The sequence below is a fragment of the Arachis ipaensis genome, chromosome B07, assembly GCF_000816755.2.
Source record: "Arachis ipaensis cultivar K30076 chromosome B07, Araip1.1, whole genome shotgun sequence".
NCBI lineage: Eukaryota > Viridiplantae > Streptophyta > Magnoliopsida > Fabales > Fabaceae > Arachis > Arachis ipaensis.
The window spans coordinates 120,175,598-120,190,134 of NC_029791.2; the positions used below are offsets into that span (position 1 = coordinate 120,175,598).

General features: G+C 36.3%; 2 protein-coding genes across 2 annotated transcripts; both read right to left on the bottom strand.

Moving 5' to 3' along the window:
• Positions 1,685-2,619, bottom strand: LOC107607850. Its single transcript, XM_016309750.2, has 3 exons — positions 2,584-2,619; positions 2,357-2,458; positions 1,685-2,248 (listed from the first exon to the last, which is right to left on the bottom strand). The coding sequence occupies exons 1-3, from the start codon at positions 2,617-2,619 to the stop codon at positions 1,856-1,858; spliced, it is 531 nt and encodes a 176-aa protein (XP_016165236.1). The 3' UTR covers positions 1,685-1,855.
• Positions 2,683-6,395, bottom strand: LOC107607851. The gene is made up of 6 exons (XM_016309751.2): positions 6,208-6,395; positions 4,724-4,962; positions 4,433-4,645; positions 3,582-3,674; positions 3,355-3,456; positions 2,683-3,246 (listed from the first exon to the last, which is right to left on the bottom strand). The coding sequence occupies exons 2-6, from the start codon at positions 4,931-4,933 to the stop codon at positions 2,854-2,856; spliced, it is 1,011 nt and encodes a 336-aa protein (XP_016165237.2). The 5' UTR covers positions 4,934-4,962; positions 6,208-6,395; the 3' UTR covers positions 2,683-2,853.

The window sequence follows — 14,537 nt, forward strand, 5'->3', positions numbered from 1 at the left end:
TCATTGATTTTATTATTTTAATATTAAAAATGGTTACTATGTATGTTTTTATTTTAAAAACTTAGCTCAAAGAGGTTGTCGATTGAATACCTTGACTGTTGATATGATTCAACAAGTTTTTTTTTATATATATATTTTTGTATAGGATAAATTACCATTTTTATTTATGAATGTTCAAACAACTAATAATATTACCCATAAAAAATAAAATTGACATTATATCAATGAAAGATAAGGTTCTTTTGACAAAAATATTTAAACCCTAAAGTTTTGTTAACTTCTTTCAAAAATCAATCAAAATTTCAAAACTAACCCTTATCTTTTCTATGATTTTCAAACTCTACCTCCACCTCATCCACTATTACCGCCACCCTAACCCAACCCCACCACATAACCATCATTCATCACCACTACCCCTTTACATTCATCTCCACCCACAACCAACCCCCAAATCACATTTGAAACTCATTATCCCAATTTTTATAATTCCTCACCATCAACAACATCAACTAATTAATCATAAAATAAATAAATGGATCAATTTTAAAATTAAAAAAATTAAATGATGTTCTACAAACTACATAATCATTCAGCATCAATAATACCTTACTCTAATTATTCAGCACTAAAATAAAATCTTCATATAAATTAAAAAATAGAGAAATCAATAAAATAAAAGAACAAGAAGCACAAGAAAAGGAAAGAGTTATAGAGGTAGATAACACAATAGTGTATAGCAGAAGTCGGCGTTGTGGCGGTGTAGTGTAGAGGTGGACAATGTGACTGTGGAGAGCAGATAAATAAACATCATGAGAGTGAAAAATAGAAAAAGAGAGAACACAACAGTGATTAATATACGAATGAGAGAAAAAAACGTGATAGAAAATAAGAGAAGAGAGGGACACACACAATGACATCATAAAAGAAAAGAGGTAAAGATGGAAGAGTGGAAAGCATTGAGTGTATTAGAGATTCAAGAAAATGGTATAAGATCATGAAGGTAGAAGTGCAAAATGTGGTAGAAAAAAAACTGAAAAGTGACATTAAAAGTGGATGTGGAAAGAGGCAGAGAAAGAATGGCATGATAGTGGCAGAGTCATATCTGACAACTGTCGAGCTCGAAGGTGGAGAATGGAGATAAATGTGACCATAGAAGTGGAGGGAGGAGGATGTATAGTAATGGGATAGATAGGGGCAAATTTTTACTTTACTCGATTCTGTCCCGTCCTACAATAATTCTCATAGAACCTGTCTCATTCCTATCCATAGGTAGTAAAAAGTTAAACCCTAACCCGTTTTTGCGGGTATCTACTCCACCCCTATAATTATTAAAATTCAACAAATAAAATTAAATTCAAAATAGTATACGTAACGCGTAGAATAGCGGCGGTTTAATTGCCGAATTACAGGTTGCCCGCGAAATAGTATACGTAACGCATAAAGGCGCAGGATTCACATTTCGCGGCGGTTTCCAGCAACCGCTGGCATAACCGCCGCAAATCTTGAACTTTGCGGCGAATAGTTTAGCGGCGGTTTTTTTTTAATTTCTTTTTATCTAAAGAATAATATCATTATTTAATATTTTTTAAAAGTTTTTATTATATTTTATTATTTTTTTCATCTTTTTTATTTAAAGAATATTATACCCTTTTTTATCTCTAAAATTCTGCACTATGGAAAAAAAGCTCATGAATATTTAACTGCGAAGCAAACTAACATATCTATTTTAATAATGTCAATAAAGTATTTCAATAGTCATCCAAAAAGGTAAAGTACCTGGCTAATAATTAATGCTGCATACTTAACATAAACTAAACATATAGCAAAAAACAAAGTATCACATAAAATCTAATTTCTATTTTCCGCCATGTCCGTCCAGAGAATTCATCTGTGCAGCGATGTTCGGAGGCAGCTCCCCACATTGCTGTTGGACCAGATAACTCAGCACACTCTCTATTGCCTGTCTATTCGTTTTCTCTGCTGCTAATTCATCCTCCATTGCTTTCGGCTTCAATTTTTCAGTTGTCACCTCCGCCTGTAGTTCAGTCAGCATCCTTTGGGCCTCTTCTACTTGAGCTCTATCCACCGGCGGCTGCGAGCTCAGACGGAAGAGTTGACTTGGTGTCGGCCCGTGTCCTATCCCACGCACTCTACCCGAGTGCTCTTTACCGAGAGCTTGGACAAGAGAATCATTTTCTAACAATATTCTTGTAGATTCATCAAGCTGCTCAATCTCAGATATTTTTTTCTGCAGGCATAAATAAAATTACACAGTCACACTAGGCTAATAGCATACTCAAGACATTTTAATAACTAAACCCAACATGTTACAGCATAAATGATTAGGTGTACTTACACCAATTCTCCGAGCTTCTTCATGTATATAGCTTCCATCAGGTCTCTTGTGCTTTAGGATCCATACTTCTCCCCTACCAACTCTCCTCCCTTGCTTTTCTAACTGTACAATACAATTTATGCAAATAATTTCACTTCTTTAAATTTTTTCAATAATTCTTTGTTGTTTTACTCTATAAATAAATCAACACTAAATGCCACTTATACTTGATTACAAATTTATATTACCTCTTCTTCCCTTGCCCTAGCCAAGCCTTTAGTCATCTTTTTTATTTAAAGAATATTATACCCTTTTTTATCTCTAAAATTCTGCACTATGGAAAAAAAGCTCATGAATATTTAACTGCGAAGCAAACTAACATATCTATTTTAATAATGTCAATAAAGTATTTCAATAGTCATCCAAAAAGGTAAAGTACCTGGCTAATAATTAATGCTGCATACTTAACATAAACTAAACATATAGCAAAAAACAAAGTATCACATAAAATCTAATTTCTATTTTCCGCCATGTCCGTCCAGAGAATTCATCTGTGCAGCGATGTTCGGAGGCAGCTCCCCACATTGCTGTTGGACCAGATAACTCAGCACACTCTCTATTGCCTGTCTATTCGTTTTCTCTGCTGCTAATTCATCCTCCATTGCTTTCGGCTTCAATTTTTCAGTTGTCACCTCCGCCTGTAGTTCAGTCAGCATCCTTTGGGCCTCTTCTACTTGAGCTCTATCCACCGGCGGCTGCGAGCTCAGACGGAAGAGTTGACTTGGTGTCGGCCCGTGTCCTATCCCACGCACTCTACCCGAGTGCTCTTTACCGAGAGCTTGGACAAGAGAATCATTTTCTAACAATATTCTTGTAGATTCATCAAGCTGCTCAATCTCAGATATTTTTTTCTGCAGGCATAAATAAAATTACACAGTCACACTAGGCTAATAGCATACTCAAGACATTTTAATAACTAAACCCAACATGTTACAGCATAAATGATTAGGTGTACTTACACCAATTCTCCGAGCTTCTTCATGTATATAGCTTCCATCAGGTCTCTTGTGCTTTAGGATCCATACTTCTCCCCTACCAACTCTCCTCCCTTGCTTTTCTAACTGTACAATACAATTTATGCAAATAATTTCACTTCTTTAAATTTTTTCAATAATTCTTTGTTGTTTTACTCTATAAATAAATCAACACTAAATGCCACTTATACTTGATTACAAATTTATATTACCTCTTCTTCCCTTGCCCTAGCCAAGCCTTTAGAACCGCCAGTGTGCGTGTAAAGTTGCTTCTTTCGATTCAGCGCATTTTGCTTGTATTTCGCCTATTTAAAATCAACAGTAAGCTGTTGTTCACTAAAGTAATAAATATAACTATGTAGTATATATGTATCCTACGTTGCAATAGACTCAAAATAATGGGGCAGTAAGTAAGAAAGTGTGGAAATTGAATAAACTGTACGTAATCTTAAGTTAAGTATTGCTTTAACAAGAACAATAGTTATATGCATGCGGTCCCTATTTACATATAAGAAGTTAACAATGTTATTGTATTTCTAATACGTAAATACAATCCCTATTTAAAAAGCTTTAGCAGGCATGTGTGACATAGCCCAATAACAATTATATAGCATAAATTATAATAATAGGGGTACTCAAATTAAATCAAAAGTCTTATACGGTAACAGACAAACAACAAGGTTGTAATAATGAAAGTTGGTGTACATCAATCTCATCATCATGCAAGTATATATTATGATTTTAGCCAAACATTCCTTCTGGACCGTGACATGTGCTGAGTATATGTTTATATTAAATTTAATTACACATGTATATTAAATAACAGGGTTCATATTCAAATCAATTGGAATAAAAACTATTTAAGAATATCAGATCATATCAAAAAATGATCAAAATTGCATGTTTAGATTTGAAAGGATTTCATTTTTTTTAAAAATTACCTGTATTAGATCAGATTTTAGATCAATAGTTATTAGAATTAAACCGGTTAAATCACTCAATCAGATTGAATCTGTGGGTTACAGATTGAATTGGCCTGGTCATAATTAAATAAATGGGGTACCTTTGTTGCAGGATCATTACGATAGTCAATGAACCACCTCCAATGCTCTCTAGGAATTCCCTTCGGGCGATTCTCAAGATTCTGCTCAAGTGTCCTTGTTGGTTTGTAATGCGAGTCATACAGCCTCCCCCTTGTGTCCTTCCACGACCTCCCCATTTGTTTCAAAAGTGTTTTCTTGATTCTACCACTGTTATCCTGAAAGTGGAACATCTCCTGCGACGACAATGTCCAGCCGTAAGTAATTGCAAGTTATAAGGTTTGATATGATTAAACAATACCGAAAGTCATTACCTTTATGCAATCATCATAAACCCTATCTTTGCCCCGCACTTTTGCCCAACTCTTTTCACATATAGGAAATTTGCTGTAATCAGAACTCAGCGCTCCTAGAATGCCACTCAACAGGCCAGCTCCATCTCCGACTGCTTGCAGTTCCTCATTGAACCTCAGTATGATCTTGCTACCATTAAGAGACCGCTCCATAGCCTCCCTCATACTCATTTTAGCTTGCTTGACTATTCCTTCAGAATCTATAAAAAAAAATATAAAAAATGGTATTAATGTGTTCAACGTGCCCAACATGTGAGCCATACATAAGTATATCATTAGCTAATTTCCTGGGCATCTTAAAATCCTATTGTAAACACATGTAGCATGCCAACATAGATTAATATCTCATGGAAGAATAGAATAATTAACCAACAAATAACTGCTATTTCTCTTTCACCTTCTATTTTGTATTAAATCCCATTAATTAAACATTCGATATTAGCTAAAATTGACTACATTTACAGGCTATTAATTATGTTCCACCGTGTCTTAGGCTAATAGCATTACGCATATTATAACTATGTTACAAGATAGTAAATACTAGTATATATACGTACATATATTAATTATATTAACAACTCTTTTTCCAAATGATCCAACTACATGTAAATTAGAAAAATCAAAGTCCAAAGGGAAAGTTGTTAATGGATGGGGACACTAATAAAGCCTTAGTTCATTCTTTTGGAAAAATGAAACCTAGTACACATAGCATAAATAAATTACTAGTTTTCCTAATTCTCTAATTGCATGAGCCAGGTCCAGTACATTAGATTATTAATTACAATTATTAATATTCCTATTTATTATAGGTGTATTTATTCCAGATATTTTTAATTAAGAAACTATAATTAAAGTTAACAGCCATCATTAATAATCACAATAGAATTAATTAAGATAAATTTTCATAAAGTTAAAGTTCTCTCTATGCATGAGCACCATTTACTCCATTAGATTCACCATTACCATTATCAATAGTCATATTCCTAGCAGGTGTATCGATTTAACATTTTTTTTATTTTTGAAAATATGCCTACAATTAATAGCCATCATAACCCCATTGTGAAAAATTAAATCAGAAATTTGATCAAACTATCACATGCATATTATTTAACCCCTTTTTATAGTGACATTGAATATATGAACATGCAATCCCCCTCCCCCAAAACCAATTATGTCTAATCTATGAATGTTCATACCCACACAGAATTGGAGTTAGTGTTAAGTTGATAAAAATTAAATACAAAAGATTGATTGCATGCGAATAGAAAGGGTCAGCATCTCAATTAATTGATACTTGTGACCAGCGGATGCCAAGTTATGAGATTTCTTTATAATAGCATTGATATATAGTGCACCCATTCAACTAATGATACATGTCACATCATAAGCAACTGACCCAATATGAGGCACATAACTATTAGCATGAAAGAGCTGGAACTTGTTACCTCAACGAGCACGACGATCGTGTGGAAGAGGTGTTGACTGACGGTACCGTGAGGGAGCTAAAGGCGCAACAATGCCGACTACGCTGCTCTGATCTGACGGCGTGGGTAGTGAAAATAAGGATTCAGCTTGCGTGGGAGTGGGGATGCACGAGCGACTGGGGATGCTGTGAGTAATGCTAGGTATTTATTTATTTAGTTTAACCTCTTCAAGGTTTGAGATTGGTGTGGGCCTTGAGATATATAAAAAATAAGATCTTTCGGATATGGGTCAAACTGATAGTATAATAATACTACTAATTCAAACAAGTTTTCATAGTTATAAAAAAGGAATAGATGAATTCTCAAATAACACTACTACTAATTCACGGTTTTCATAATTATAAAAAAAATAGATGAATTTTCAAATTTGTTTCACTAATTTCATCCTAAAAAATAGTAAAACTACAATATTATATATAATACCAAATTATATCTAATTTAAAGACTAAATAACCTAGTACATACTAAACAAGGCGAGCCTCAGATGCAAGAATGTACGGCTCGTCATCTTCACGATCACCAGTGTGTATCGAATTACTAAAGTTGACACATGTGTGTCTCAAAATGTCTTGCTTTATGCCTCTACCAGACGTGGTGTCTCCCCAGATGCATCTAAACAAGGCCACAGAAAATTGACCACTGTAATTCAGCTCAATGATGTCTACCAATCTCCCATAATACGAGACGCCACCAACAGCCATGTTACTGTCACAAAAGGTTGCATAACTTCTAGTGTCATAAGTGACACAAACCCCGCTATTCTGGGTTCTCATTCCATCCTCTCTTGGTAGGGTTCTAAACCTGAATCCATTCACATTGTACGCCTTAAAGCGCTTTGCCTAAATATTGGGGCCACATGTGAGCCACTACATTTCTCTCGGGTGCATAGTACTTCCCAGTGGTATCTACCAATGAAATATACGTGTTATTCAGTTGAGAAACAGAAAGCAAGATACCATCAAAACTATAAATGGAAGAGCCATACAGAAGATTCACCTCATGCTTGAACCACTCGGCAAATTCTCTATGGACAACCTTGTCAATGTAGGCTTCGTTTCTTTTTCCAATACTTCGTAGCTGTCTTTTTTTGCTAGCCCTAAAATCCCTGGTCATACCACAAGGATTTATTGTCAAAGGTTATAACAAGGAGTGCCTTGGGGTACATCATCATCCTAGCTGAAATAACTGCACTTACTCTAAGAAATTCTCCACAGCTGTGCAATTGACCAACATGTGACGATGTGCTTGAAGTCTCTCGATTAGTGAAAGATTCATATGTACCGCATCCCCTACCGCTTTGACAATCAATGGGAACATGCTTGTCATGGTATCAGTCACATCTTTGCTCGGTCGATCATCAATACGCAATGGTCGATTGATCCTGCTCTCAACATTATCCAGGTATCGTGAACAGAAAGTGAGAATCTCATCGGATAAGCAGCCCTCGGCAATCGATCATTCCTATGCTGTCCTATTACACACGTACTGCTTGAGATGACATAGGTACCTTTACGAGCAAGATATGTGTGTTAGGTTGTTAGCTTTCGAAATAGTAGCAATGTAAAATTAGTCCTATAGTTATCTTTCAATTGGATACATCCACCTATAAATCATCCCGCCCCCTAGGAATACCTCTTCGACCAAATACACGGTTAGGTGTACCATAACTGTGAAGAAATACTGTGAAAAAATTATCTCCAGTTGACAAAGAGTGAGGACCACATGTTCCTGTAGGAGAGGAAGTTGATGAGGGTCTATAGATTTACTGCATAGTCGTCGAAAGAAAGTTGAGAAATCAGCCAGGACAACTGCCACTGGGGCTTTCAATACATTCCTTGATGCAATCAGGAGAAGATGTTCCATGAGAGTGTGGTTGTCGTGACTTTTCAAGCCGGATAGTTTTCGCTGCTGTAGGTCAACACAGCGAGATATGTTGCTCGAATGACCATCTGGAAAGACCACATTCTTTAAATTTCTAAGAAAGATGTCCTTCTGTGAATTTGACATAGAGAATATTGCAGTAGGATACTTTCCATCTTCCCGAGGCCAGAGTTCACGCCTAATTCCCATCAGCTGGAGGTCTTTTCGAGCTTTGAGGTTGTCCTTGGATTTATCACTGTCGTTCAGTATCGTGTTCATTATGTTGTCGCACACATTTTTCTCTATGTGCATCACGTCCAGATTGTGACGCAATAAATTATATTCCCAATATGGGAGTTCAAAGAAAATACTCCTCTTTTTCCAAGAAGACTCATCTTGTAATGCAACCTGATGTCTGCGTGCTCTTTTACCGGTAACCGTTTGCACCTTGCCAAGTGTGACATACACATTATCCAATTGTCTCAAAATATCTCCACCCGAAAATGTTACAGGGGGACCTCTGACCTCTACATTGCCATCAAATCCGACCCGGTCATGCTGAAATCTGTGGCCTTGACTCAGAAAGCGCCGATGACCCATGAAATACCATTTCTGACTGAAGGTGAGTCGTTTAGACTCAGTATCCAAGTTGTACGTAGGACACGCTCTCCCACCGTACGTATTCCACCCAGATAAGTTGCCAAACCCTGAAAAATCACTGATTGTCCACATCAACGCAGCATGCATCTTGAATTTTTTTTCTCGCTAGCGTCGTACGTATCAACACCACCCCACAGCTGCTTCAACTCATCTATCAAGGGTTGTAGGTAGATATCTATGTCATTACCAGGCATCTTGGGACTGGGAATAATCATAGACAGCAAGAAAGAGCTGTGTTTCATACAGATCCATGGGGGTAGGTTGTAGGGGATGAGGATCACGGGCCAGATTGAGTACCTTGAGCTGAGATTTCCGAAGGGATTAAAGCCATCACTAGCTAAGGCTAAGTGAACGCTGCACAGATCGCCACTGAACTCAGTATATCTTTTATCAAATGCCTTCCATGCCTCTCCGTCCCTTGGATGCCTCAAAAACCATCTGAATTAGGACCTTTTTTGTGCCACAACATGTCAGCCGATGTCTTACTGGACATGAACATCCGTTGTAGTCGTGGAACAAGGGAAAAGTAACGAATAATCTTCGCCGCCTGCGGCTTCCCATTCTTCTTAACAACTACATTGATCCGGACAATGGAATTCCTCCTAGTCTTTTACTTCCATCTTGAGGTCTCACATCGCTTGCACTTAGATAGTTCTTGGTCACTGCCTTGATATAGCATGCAATTATTCGGACATGCATCTATCTTCTTGTACGCAATGCCGAGCTTTCGTATGATCCTCTTGGCATCATGCAGTGAGGCTGGAATCTTTGTATGCTCAAAGGCCTCACCTAGTAGCTCTAGTATCATTCCGAAAGCCTTGTCGCTCACTCTACACAGGAACTTTATATGGTATAGCCTCACCAAGAAAGTCAGCTTCGAGAATTTTGCACAACCCGGATACAATTCCTGCTCTCCATCCTAAAGCAACTCATCAAAATTACGGGCCGCTTGACTAGGTTCACTGTACAGATACGGTAACTCTTTGGCGTCCCCCCTAGAATCTATGTTATGTGAGTCTTCTTCATCGGCAGCAAAACCTAGCAAGTTGAATGCCTCATGAAGCATGTCGTGCATTGGATCTCGACAGACGCTATCTGGGTCAGCTTCTTGTGTCTCAGTAGATCTCTCTCCTATACGTCTCTCCACGTGATGTAACCAAAAGGTATACTTAGCAGGAAACAGTTTTATCAGCAGATGATCGTAGGCATCCTCCCTAGTTTGGAAAAGCTGGAACCCACACGAAGGACATGGACAATGTATCATCCCATCGGATGATACATTCGCAAATGCTAAGTCCAAAAATTTGTTCAAGCCAGCCCTGTATTCGATACTACTTCGAGGCTTTGAGATCCAACTCTTATCTATATCTATTTTAATGAAATCATATAAACGAATGAATAAAACTCTAATAAGGAAATACAATTAGAAAATATTTAAAAAAAATTCGGGCAAAGTGTCCGAAGGCATATATTAAATTCTTCACATTTGTGTAATGGGAGAGTAATAACATATTTTAATTCAATAAGTAATCCCATGGAGAGATCGGGAGAATAACTTGGAAATGAAACAGAGATAAAAGTACTTGTATCCAGGATAATAGATAGCATATAAATGGTATATGGAAGATTGCTTACTCATGGTCTAATTCTGCACTTTTAAAAAAGTACTGGAAGAAAGAATTTCTGGTTCCAAAGCCAAAAAATGAAATGGAAAAGAAGAGCTTCCTTTAAAAAATAAAAAAAAGAGGGAGGTGGGGACAGAAGTTATAGTGTAAAAATATAAAAAACAAAAATATAAATAACAGCAAAAAGTTGCACAAAAAAACAACAAAGCCTTTGAATCTATTCATGTACTGAGTGAAATAAATTAAAAAATGCCTTGGTGAGTGATAGAAAGGTTTATCGTCGGTCTAGATTTTCTCTTATAGAAAAGAATTACTTCGTTGTAAGTATAGCTCCAACCCAACAAACAACTCTTGCATCAAATTTAATTTGGTTTTGTCACAAGTACAAACCCAATAAAAATTAACCGAAGTATTTAAATCTCGGATCGTCTCACAAGGAATTACAATGAAGTGGTCAATTATTGGCTATGAAGAACAAGGGGTTTGATTGATAAGAGGGAAAGAAATTAAATGGGCAAGAATTTAAATGACAAGAAGAGTAAATCAAGCAAGTGACTAAAGAAAGCAAGTATTAAAGAGAGAGACATTCATGGCAAGGATTGAGATCATAGGCTTTCCATCCTAGTCACTAATAACAATAATTAACAAGAATTTATCTCATTACGTCATCCTCGACGATGGAAGAAAGTAACATATTATCTTCACGCTCGAAGAAAGTCTAACAAGACTAGCTAATCTCAATCCAAACGTCCTAATCAACTCACTAATTAAATTAGCAAGAGATTAGAGTCAACGGAAATCAAACTAGCTAACAACTCTAGATTACCAACATGAGTTGGGTCTTAATGACTCAAGATCACCTAATTTCTCTTTCCAAGCCAAGAATGCTCAAAATCTACTCTAACATCTAACCAAGCATTTTCTCAAACACTTGGAAGGCATAAAAGGAAAGCACAGTAAAAGTGCAAGAAATATAAATCTACCAACTACCAATTGCAAGAAAAGTAAAATTCACAACTCAAATTAACAATAAAAGAACATCAAACATCAAATTTCATTAAAAGAGATTCAAGTCTAACATGAGCATTCATACACATAAAGGACATGGAAGTAAAACTAACAAAAGAACCAAGAAGAATTGAAGTATTATAACAAGGAATTGTATAGGAAACAAGATGAAATCAAGTAATCAAATCTAGATCCAAGAGAATTTAACCTAATCCTAACCTAATTCTAGAGAGAAGAGGGAGCTTCTCTCTCTAGAAAACTAACTATAAAGGCTCATCATGACTAACTAAGTGCTCCCTCTTGCTCTAGCTTGAATTCTGCATGAAATACCCTCAAAAACGAGTTGGAATTGGGCCTGGGCAGCTCAGAAATCGCCCCCAGCGATTTCACTTTAAGTGGGTCACGTGCCGAATATCACCTGTGCGCGTGCGCGTCGAAGGCAAAACCTCTACTCGCACGTACGCATGCTTGACGCGTGCGCATGGCTTGTAAATCTTCAAGGCACGCGTACGCGTGCATGACGCGTGCGCGTGGCCCTCAACTTTCCATTTTGCTCATTTCTTCATGAATTCTCCACTTGCATGCTTTTCTCTTCATTTCTTCCATCCAATACTTGCCTTATAATCCTGAAATCACTCAACAAACACATCAAGGCATCGAATGGAATTAAAGTGAATTAAAATCACCAATTTAAGGGCCTAAAAAATTATGTTTTTACACTTAAGCATAAATTACGGAAGAATTACAAAACCATGCTATTTCATTGAATAAATATGGGAAAAGATGATAAAATCTCCCAAAATAATCTCAAGATAAACCACAAAATTGGAGTTTATCAGTGAGCATCCTTAATAGGTTACAAAGCTTCATAGTTTGGCAGTGTCTCGGAATTTGTGATCAAAACCTTGTTTGTTTAACTTAACGGGATGATGATATGGTTCATCCTAAAAAAGAGGCACGTGCCACGGACATGAACTCATTATAGGAATATGCTTTTGAGTTCTAATACTATACTATCGTCTTATTTCATTAGCTAAACTAATCAAACCAAATTAGTTAGTTATAAACGAGTGGACATAATGGACATTCCAACACCTCCAGCCATTGTTTCCCATCTTCCATATTGCCTTTTCATTCTGCGGTATCCTTGGTTATTAGATTTTCAGGAATACACCCAATTTTATCAAACTTCTCTATTACGGAATATAAATTAATATATAGTTAATTGAATTCACAACACAATTATGCTCTCATAGATCTCTCTTGAACACAATTCACACTACTTGATTATAACTAACTAAATCTAAATATAAACCACTAAGCTAGTTGAATGTTACGGAGTCATCCTTCTCAAAAGCAGTTATGACAAAGCCAAATTTTGTTGAATCCAATCACAGACACAAATTAAACAAGTGCATAATATATACTTTTAGGTTCCATGTATGCTCATCAAGAAAAAATTAAGGAGGAAAAAGAACGCTAATTAATGAAAATAAAAATCTCAATATAATAGACAACCATAAACCATGAAGCATAACTTATTAACAACATAAGAAGTTCTGTTGGATAAGAATAATCACCACTCAAGATAAACATAAATACATGTACAATACCGCAATATTTCCAAGAATCGGACTTTAGGAGAGTTGCTAATTGACATGACGCAAACACACATTGCTAAGATTTCTATTCATTCCCAATAAGCAAACCAAGTTATAGTACAACATAGAAAGTGAAAATCCTAAAGCCAATTTATTATCAGATGAATCAGGAAGTATCAGGTAGGGGCAAAAAATGATGTAATTTTGAAGTAATGAAGTACCTGCGTCCTCTTTCTTGAAACCCAGAATAAGCTCTCCCAGGTTGTGCTCAACAGAAGCTCTGACTTGTTCTTCAACAGTCTGGACCAATTTATACCAAATGGAGAATTAGATACCTTGGTAAACATGACAAGTTGGCATAATATATATGTAACATCCACATTGGCACAAGCGTGGCCTTATATATAACTTCCAATCTTCCTTTAAACAAAATTATAACAGGACTGCCAAGGAAGTTGCATCAATTAATAATAAAACCAATTTAAGATGAACATCTGATAGTGCAAGACTTCCAGGTTCATAATAATTAGTGAATATACTTCAATACTAAAATAGATGAACAACTTGCACTGCTCAATAATTTTTCTTTTTTTCTATAGATCACTTTCCACTTAATTTCAGCAGCAAATTCAAGTTATAGAAACAATGAATGAAGAATTCATAGCTTCTAACCTCATCAAATAGATATCAAGTGAAGAAAAATATAGTAAGAAGTCTAATCAATAGCTTTATTAATCATCCATCATATATTAACATAAAACAAAGTTGATGTAAAATATTTCACTTGTACGTAGCATCATTGTTGTCAAACTCTCGAGTTAACTCGTAAACTCTTACGAGTTTACGAGTTTAGATATAGAATCGAGTTGACTCGGGCATAGACTCTATCTTGAGTAGACTCGGCTAGACTCGGTCAAACTCGGACAAACTCGTGAGTCTAGGACCGAGTTAGCGAGTTTGTGTTTTTCTTCATTTTTGCTCAAAAAAACGTCATTTTGAAACCAAAAAAATACTTTTTTTTCTTAGGATTACGATAACACTCCCAAAGAATGAAAGAAAACTCACTCACAACTCACTCATCTGCATTGTTTCTCTCAAGTCTCACTTTCTCCATGTTCTGCCGTAGTCGTCGTTCCCCGTCGAGATGCTGTTGTTCACCTGCGTCTGCTACCTCTGCTCTGATTTGCACAATTGTCTTTGTGAATTTTACCTATATTGCCCTCTGCTTTGTATTTCTTCACATCTCCACTATCTGCAACTCCATCGTGCTATCATCGTTCACAAGTTCGACTACTTCTCCTACCGTCCTATCTCTACTCTGGTTTGCACCGTCATGAAATCCATGACTATTTATCACCGGCGTGTCGTGCTACTACTGCACCCTTGTCTTCAATCTGCTATTGCTGGGACTTTGTCCATTCTTTTCTTCTATATCCTCTATTTTTTGTATGTCTTTTGCCCTTTCTTTGAGCTTTTGCTTCTTGATTTAGTTTTTTTTTTTTAAAATTGTATTGCTTCTAATTTTAGCCTATTGCTT